General features: G+C 40.7%; 1 protein-coding gene across 2 annotated transcripts in view; it reads left to right on the top strand.

Annotated features, from left to right (window-relative positions):
- The window catches only part of ABCB5 (ATP binding cassette subfamily B member 5), a 55,591-nt gene extending 46,688 nt beyond the window's left edge, over nt 1–8,903 (top strand). The window contains exon 28 of one of the 2 annotated variants that reach the window (XM_025198233.1): nt 2,586–8,903. In XM_025198233.1, coding sequence (XP_025054018.1) covers nt 2,586–2,783 — 198 coding nt within the window. In that variant the 3' untranslated portion in view covers nt 2,784–8,903. The remainder of the gene's footprint in view (nt 1–2,585) is intronic. The other variant, XM_014517602.2, reaches the window with a different exon arrangement.
- The last annotated feature ends 296 nt before the right edge of the window (nt 8,904–9,199 follow it).

A 9,199-nucleotide genomic window follows, 5' to 3' on the forward strand; every position in this document is an offset into this window, starting at 1 on the left:
GCCGAGCATTGGATGAGCCACGGGCAGCTGCAAGAGCCACCTTCCTCCCTTCCCATGCCCAACGAGCCATGCCTCAGTCCTGCGCCCACCCCACACAGATCTGGGAAGCACATACCCGCCTCTCGCCCCCCGGATGAACCGCTTGCAGTTCTGTCCCGTACCCCTCCCTGCCCTGGGTGGTTACCGCCTGCCCCTGCCCCAGCTGTAGCCCCATTCCCTCCCTCACAGCAGGGGCCTTGATCTGCACCCCCACACACACCCCTTCCTTCCCTTCCCCTCCCATCATACCAGACTTACCAGATGAACGCAGCTTTTCATGTTGAAGAGCTGCATATCAGAAATCAGATCAGTATTGACCAATATGCCTCCTTAAAAATCTGCTATAGGCATCGGCCCCAAAATCTCTAAATAGTTCATTTGAGTCTGACTCAGATGTCTCCCAGCAGTAGCTTCTGAGCTACCTGTAGAACTTGAAACTGCATAATTCAAACCAGCAACTTCTACTCTCCAAGCTAGCAGCACTATCATTAAAATGTTCTCCTGGTCTAGGGACAGACATTACACACAAACTGGTTTAAGTGATCAGAAACTGGTTTAAAACTGTAACAAAACAGCAATTCAGTACACACAAACTGGTTTCAAAATGGCCAAAATCAGTTTAAGATAGACCTGGAGGAATGTAGTATCAAACTTAACTGGATTTAGTTAACATCAGTATGCTTCATTATTGGTTCAATCTGTGCAATTTAGAGAAACCCATGAAGATTGAATCGATTCCACTTCTGGCTTTTTGATTGTCTGTACTTAGCCCTGGTTAGTCTTTCTCCTGGTTGAGAGGTGTAATTACAAAGAGGGAGAGAGAAAGATCCACTCTGCCGCTAGATCTGCTAGCTGTCAGAACAGGGAGAGAGAAGGCCAGATTCTGCTAGTTCACAAGGAGGCTTGATGTCTCCCCACCTCTGCATTTTTCAGGCCTTTGACTGACTATGGTGAGGCCTAGTGACCAACTACTGGTGAGAGCTGCTTTGTGGGAGCAACTAACCATTCTGTCTGTAGACAACTTTGGGGGAGCGGGGCATGCTGTGCAGAAAGAAGAAAGCAGTGAAGCTTTCTCTGCTGCTCAGTCAGGAGGCCATCCTTCCCCCCTGCATAAACTGTCTCCAGAAGTGAGGTAGAGAATACACCATTTGGATGCAATGGAAATGAAAATTTCTGACCTCCAATTGAAAACTCAATGTCAGGATCCTGAGTCTTGTGGGCAAAAGAAATGTCTGAGGGCCTTGTTGCCTGTTCACTAGCAACCATTGCAAATCATTGGAATGTAGAGACCTATTAAAATTTGTACATGTTAGGAGAAACCCTTGCCTAAAAGGGAACAACTTTGCAATGCCACAAGGGTACTTACCATGTCCTAAACTGCTTGAATGTGCATGGCTTGCATTTTAATTTCACTTAAGTGGCAAGCTGAACATGTGACACCATCCAAACATATAATAGGATTGAAAGTTTCACTTCTGTCAGTTGTGTAACTAGGACTAGGGTGGGGGGCTGGGGCAGCAGAAAAGAATGGGTGCCATTGCAGCCATACAATCATGGCAGTGGCAGCAACCAGAAGTTGCTGCCACCCCTGCATGTGGCATCTGCCCGGGGTGTGCAGCTTCATTGTGATGCCTCTGAGTCCTGTCCCTATATCTGGTCAGTCTGCTTTCCCCAAAATGAAAAATCCTCTGATTTGTGCTTTGTATTTCAGTCTGACATACATCTGGACAGCAGGGTGGTTGATTGCTCAAATTCTCTATTTAGAGAAAATTAGCAGATGGTGTGTGGTATCAGTATAAAAACACATAGTTGGCAAATAGCCTGTGTCATAGATAAGGAGCTGCATCTCGGCTCCCTGACAAATAGCTGTCGCACAGTATATGTCAAAGTTTTATGCTGATCTAAACCAGATCACACAGGACCCAGGCTCATGTGAGTAGTTGCATTGACTTCAATGAGACTACTGACTTGAATCAGAAGTAATCAATGGGTATGTACAATCTTAACTCCAAAGATGAACTCACTTTAGATCAATCTGGGTTAACACGATCTAAAGTGGATCATCCTGACCTAGTGTGTGCTTGTATGCATTCACAGCATAGCCCCAGGGCAGGGAAAACCCAGCTACTTGCCCCAGGCTCAGCCCTGTGCTGTTCCTACCTCCCCAACTCTGATCAGACTATTTTTAGCCTCTAGATTTACCTCCTGCCCCCAGTTAATTACCCCCCTCCACCTACCTGCCAGCCTCCTCTCACTGCCTTCTCTCCCCGCCCAAGTTACTTACCTCAGGCTGCCCACACCACTCTTGGCAGGAGGCTAACTCCTGACCACACTGATCCCAGTTTAGGTAGTTTAAAGCAAGCCAAATAAACCTAAACCAGGTCCCACAAATGCTTGTTCACACCCAATTAGTAATCAGTGGTATAGACCAAAGAAGCAGGCTTCTATGATTTGCTGACTCAGGTGCTTAAGGACAAGAAAATGCACTGTATATGAAAAGGAAAAATCTCAAAATAACTGTTTTTCATCACTTCTTCTCTCTGCAGATTGTCCAGAAAGCCTTGGATGATGCCAGGCAGGGCCGAACCTGCATTGTTATTGCTCACCGTTTGACAACTGTGCAGAATGCTGACATCATAGCAGTGATTCAGAATGGAAAAGTGGTAGAACAGGGGACTCACAGCCAACTGCTTGCAAAAGAGGGACACTACTATGAACTTGTAAATGCACAAGTGTCTCATTAGATGAATGCAAGATTCATTTTATTTATACAAAGATACATAGACCTACAACTAAGTTGTATTAAGGCTGAAAGTGTCCAAGTATTGTCATCTTGCACTGTTGAGGTTCAAAACACAGCCATGCTGGGTATAATAAATTTAGATAGACTTGTTTTTGATGTGTGTCATAGTTTTAAGGTAAGTTCCTTTGAGAGATGCTATTTAATTTTATACATTTTTTATCATTAGAAATGTAAATGTAAATTGACATAATAGACCACGTTTGTTCATTTAGAAGCTAAACAAAGGGACCTGGGAATCTTGGGTACACATGAGTCACCAGTGCAGTGCCCTCATGAAAAATGCCAGCACAATCCTAGGCTGCATTATGCAGGGTATATCTAGTAGAGACAAAGATCCCATTGTACAAGGCATTGGTAAGACCCATTTAGAATACTGTGGGCAAAAAGTTCAAAGAAGATCAATATAAACTGAAAAAAGTTCAAAGGACCACTGAGAAGGTTAGGGGCATGGAAATAAGGAAAAAAGAGTAAAGGACCTCAGTTTGTTTAGTTTAGCACAATGGAGATTGAGAAGGGATATGATCACTTTATACCAGTGCTATGTGAAACAAATATTAGGGAAAGTGAAGAGCTGTTTAGGATGAAAAACAACACCACCAAATGGCTATATGCTGATTGTGGGTAATTTGAGATTTGGAAATTGGAAGATGATTTCTAATTTCAGAGGAGTAAAGCTTTGGAATGGTTTTCCAAGCAAAGTAGTGAGGGCAAAAAATCTGAATTACTTTTAGATTGAATCAGATACAGTTAGGGAAGGGATAGTATAATAGGGAAGGGAGTTCTGGCACACCAATCAGTCTCTCACATGTGAAGTAATAAATTGATAGTCCCCATAGTGAACATCAAGGTAACTGTAAAATAGAAGGTATCTGGTAATCCCTTGCCTTGAGGTTTTGCTGGTTGCCATTTGGAGCCCAGAAGAATGTTATCCCCTTTTTGGCTTCTGGCTTGTGGTTTTTGTTTTTTTGGTTGTTTTTGGGGGGGATGGGGGTTGTTTGTTTGGGTTTTTTTACATTCAGCTGAGGCACTGAGATATTGTGCACAGTAAGGCTAGGGGGATTTGACCAAAGTGCCCTCATGTTCCTGACAGTAGTAGAAATCCAGACATCTCCAGCTAGAGGATTTTGCTCTTCTCTTTAGGGTCATAGCAATCACCATATGTGTGGACAGGGGAGAATTTTTCCACTAGATCAAATTTGCATGGATTGTTTTGCCTTTCTAAGGCATAAGGTTTTGTCCTTTTTATAAAATCACTTAGTTGCCTCCCTGTTTTTGTAGTGGCAGGGCAGTGGCAGTCATGTCCTTTTCACCTTTGGCGTGTTACAGGGTGTTCTTGGTCTTTCCGATATTATTCCTTGGAGTTGTGGATGAGAACTGTGGGGGTTCCATCAGTTAACAATTCTGTACAAACACAATGGATTTGGGCTTGATTAATCCAGGAAAGTCAAAAGCAAATCCAGAGTGGGGTATGGTGATAGAGTCCCACCGCCCTCATCGCCTTCCATCACCTTCGCACCCTGCTTTTCAGTATCTTGGATACACTTCTGACAAAAATACCCCTTCCAGTCCTAAGTTCCTAAACAGCATTAAAAAGATTGCTGACCCAATAGAACGTGGCTCTTCCAAGCCCTTAAAACCATTTAAAAAAGGCTTTAAGATGTGGATCTTCGATCCAGTCATCAGAGATGGCTGCTTCTGGAGCTATTTAAAAAATGTGTTTATCAACATGCAATATCATATTTAAACATTTTTCATCTTTTTTTAGTTGACTTTTAAAATTGTTGATGGATCCATATTTACACAGTTCCACTGCAATATTTTATCATCTGGGTGTTTTCTACCAGCTGAGGCATAGATGTCATCTCCTCAGGGAGAAGCTCAGGGAGACATGTCTTTGGTTTACTTTTGGCAACCCTGAATTGCAGCATTTTGTTCTTCCAAGGACTAAATTAATATCATATTTGGATTTTGGTTTTGGAGTCTGGAATATTTTACAACTTCCAGATAAAATTGCTTTACTCATGACAGCCTGAAATTTAAAACAACCTCCTTTGCCTTTTTTTTTTAAATTGCTTTCCAGCATCTATATCTAAGGGTAATAAAATACCGAAACATACAAACTGTGCACTCAATATTGCTAAAATTACATACAGCCACTTTCTCCTAATGAGCTTTTTTCAGAGGCCTGCCAGGATGGGTGATTTCTCTGTCTCTAAGTCAAGGAACTTCAGTTGATCTCTCTTCCCATTTGTATTTCCTTATTATCCTAACTGGTTTCAAATGTATCCATATTTCTGGTTTTCCTTCTACACTGGAGTCAAAATGACAAGCAACAGATTGGTTTTGTGCCTTATATTTTAAAGCTCCTTTCTTCTATAACAGAAATCTGGGAGATCCGGGGAGGTTGGATCCGAGTTCCTGGTTCACACGCATTTCTGTTATAGATCACAAAGAATCCGTTATTTATTCTAATTGTTTTACAGACAAAATGAAGCCTCTAATGAAGAATGTGAAAATCATTCACTATAAAAAGGGAGATGCCAAACTTGAAATAAATTTAAGGGCATATCATGTATGAACTATAACATCTCTAACTAGCTAAAGGCATTGCATAGATGGAAAGACCTATTCTTAGCTACAAAGATAACGGAAAGTACAGGCCAAAGAGCTTGATTTAATTGTACAGTGGGCTTCCAATTTGGTAATTTTCATTAGTATTGGCAATCTCTTGATTTGAGGATGATTTCTACCATGGCTCATTGATGGGTCTAGAGATGACTTAAGAGGCCAAACCTTGAGCCACAGGTCCATCCACAGAAGTTGCAGGTCTTTCTGCAGGGGAGAGTAGGCTGCAGCCTGGGATTCCTTTCCTTTTCCTTCCTCCATTCTCTCTTCTCTGCTTCGAAGGCAAAACTCTTTACCTTGAAATGGACTGGTTGAGGTTGCAAAGCCATTGGAGTTGGTTGGCAGCTAGCTCCTCCAACACTTGATGTTGGCATTTGTTTTCTTGAGGTATTCCTTCAATGTGTCCCTGTACTATTTCCTCTGACTACTATGAGATCTCAGTCCATTACCAAGTTAGGAATAGAGCAGTTGTCTTGGGAGTTGAGAGTTAGGCATCCGCACAGTGTCTGGTCCAGCAGTATTGGTGCTTAAGAATCACCAACTCAATGCCAACAACAATGGCTGCAGCAAGGATATTGGCGTTTGTGCAGCCACCTTCCCTTTTTGATGTGGAGGATTTTCCAGAGGTATCTCCAGGCTCTTGAGATGATAGCTCACATCTGTAGAGGAGGTTGGGGATGATGACTGCATTATAGACCTGGATCTTGTTGTCATTCCAGAGATCACAATGAATAAAGACATGCTGAAGCAGTTTCTCAGAGGAGACACTTCTACAATGTAGAGGCAATCACAGAGCATGAACAATTCAGTTTTAAAGCTTTTGAAAAGAACTGTGCCAGGGCCTGCCTAAAATATGCAAGTTCCTACAACCACTAGAATTGTGACTTCTGATCATGTGTTGTTTCAGATAGAGGCCAGCATTACATATGAAGTAAAGGGAAGTCATTATACATGTGTCATTCTTGGCACACTGTTTAACCTGTTCCATCCCTGTCTTCCAATATAACAATAGCTATGTAATCTAAATCACATCTCTATTAGTAAGAAAAAAAATGAAATAAGACCTGGAGTTCTCAAATGTCACACCATTCCCTAAATGCCATTGCTGGCTGTGACATAATTCTAAGCCAAAGGAGATACTGGTATTTTATATATATACCCAAAATGTATGTTCATTACTGCTGTAACTTTGTGCAAGGAAAAAAAAAAAGACACTACTCCATGAATATATCTCATATCTTAGAGAAATCTGGAAAACCTCCATTTTTATACATCTGGCCTTTGAAATGGTCATTCAAGGGAGAACATTTAATAGGAAAATGCAAATATGAATAAGGTAACAAATATCTGCTCATCTGGTCTGCAGCAAAACTGCACATGCTGTCTGTCAAAGAAATACTATTATTCTATTTATTTTTTCCAGTTCAAACATAATAAAAGACACCATATCCCTAGCAATAAAAGAAGGAAATCAACCCTAACATAAAACAGCAAGATAGCAAGAAAACAAGAAAATTCCAACCCTTTTCCAGGTTTCCAAAACAGATCCCACACCACTAAATGCCTGACAAATATATAGGCTGCACTGAATGAATTTAAGCAGAACCTTGTTGCAGACTTTAATAACAAATAATGGCCAAACATTCTCAGGAACTCTGAGCCTTCATTCATTTCTTCCAGCAGATTAGGTCCATGATTCCTCACTTCCCTGGGTTTTCAATTATAGATACATGTCATTAATACTTGTATAGCTATCTACAACCTGACTGGGTGTATGTTAATGAAAAGGGTTTATCATGAAGACTCCATCCACAGTTAAGTGAAAAATTTATGACAAATACTTAAGAACCATTTAACTAGGATGGCCTCAGAAGTTATTAGTTAGGTTTTGCCTCTTGACAGTGACTGCTATTTTGTATGGTAATGGATTTAAAGTGCTATGTTTGTGTGACCAGTCAAATACCTAAATCAGTGCTTTCTTGTTTGTATCAGCAAAATATGGAATTTTTACAAGGTTACCCAAAGATTGTTCCAACTTCTATATAATGGAGGCCTCTAATGTGTTTCTTACAACCTCTGCCAACCTCCTCTATTGTTCCTACCCAGATTTACCCAACCACTTAAAAATATATTTTCAGGTCTAGACAGAATGGAGGTATGGGCCTAATGAGGTGTCCCAAGCAACAAAGCTATTAATTTGGAGGGAGTCCACAATATACTTAACCACTCAATTATGACTTCATCTTATGTTGCTGTTAATTTTGACTAAATCTTGGAGTTAGACTTGTCCATGCAAATGCAAACTTCAGACATTGCAATGAGTATAGTACAAACTCCTTGAAAACAGCTGCTGATTCTGGAGCCTTCAAACAGTTAAACACTGTTGTATTTTTTTTTTATTTGCATTAGAGTGTGACCACCCTAATGGGTGCTTAAGTTTGCTATTAATTTAATATCCATGCTGTTTTGGATTTCCTATCACAATTTGCAAGGTGCTAACTGAATTTAAATTTTATCACAATGTATTTATGTTTCATCTCCTATACAGTCTATATTTTTTTTTATGTACACTAACCTAAAAAAATGGTAAATTGCATGACTGTGGTGATGATCATGTGGTGATATGAAAGACTTTGTTTGGCACCATCCATCACAACTCTTAAATCTTTAGAAACATTCTTCGTTTTTGAAAACTAATGTGCTGTTATTTAGGGGAAAGATGGATGTTGGGGCGGGCGAATGAGGTTGAACAAGTGGAGCTCTTTCAGGTCCCCTGGAATAATGTTAATGTGTCCTTTTATTTATTTTATAAGGAAAAGGTTTATGGGTCTAATTAGAATTATGAGAGACTTTGTGAAATTCTACAAAACAATCTGTGACGGGGAATAACTAATCTGTCCATTCTCAGCAGTATTTAGCCTGCACTGTATGGATGAATTTTTGTGTGCGTTTGTAATTGTGAATTTGTCTGGCTAATAGAGAGCTTTTAGGGCTCTTGTTATATAGCAAGAGTTAGGAAAATTCCTGTCACACTCAGGAGACAGCCTATTTAAATGTTAATAGGATGTGGTTTCACCTAATTAGCAGGGGAAATATTAAGAATGTATGCAGGTTCATTAATGTTTAATCACCTGACTTTGCTGGAGGGTCTGCAGCATAACTGCTGTAGGAAAACAGCTACCCTTGTGACATGGTGTTCTTGATCTGTGCTAGAACTTACACTGAAGGTAGCAACAATGCAGATGCAGCACTGAAACACGAGTACAAAATGTCCTAGTGTGCCTACACCTAACAAATCCGCACATGTATGATGGCAAGAAGCAGCTGTACAGTGCCAAGCTGTTCCTGTAGACAAGGATGAGGCATTTTGCCATCTGTTCATAAAAGCTTTTCATGCATGGTGATAAAAATGCCTGAGCCCTCTCTGTAGTCCTTGTCTACTGTCTGTGGGGCTAAACTGTGGGGGCCTCTTGCTACCTTACTGGTATTATTCTATTTTCTGGTATGAACAAAATCAAAGGAAGGAAGAATTCAAATGATCTATTTATGGAGGTAACATAGCAGTGCCTCCCTTTGGTGAGAAAAGGAATGGTTTTGACATAGAGGTGTATTTTCTAAAGGGAAGACTACCTGAAAACTGTTTTACTCTAAAGAAGTTTGGTACACAAGTTATCGGGAAGCTTAGATACCTGTAACACATCTTGTCTCGGGTTCTGTGCCATCTGCTAGATG

This window comes from Alligator sinensis, unplaced genomic scaffold, assembly GCF_000455745.1.
Source record: "Alligator sinensis unplaced genomic scaffold, ASM45574v1 scaffold123_2, whole genome shotgun sequence".
Classification (NCBI taxonomy): Eukaryota; Metazoa; Chordata; order Crocodylia; family Alligatoridae; genus Alligator; species Alligator sinensis.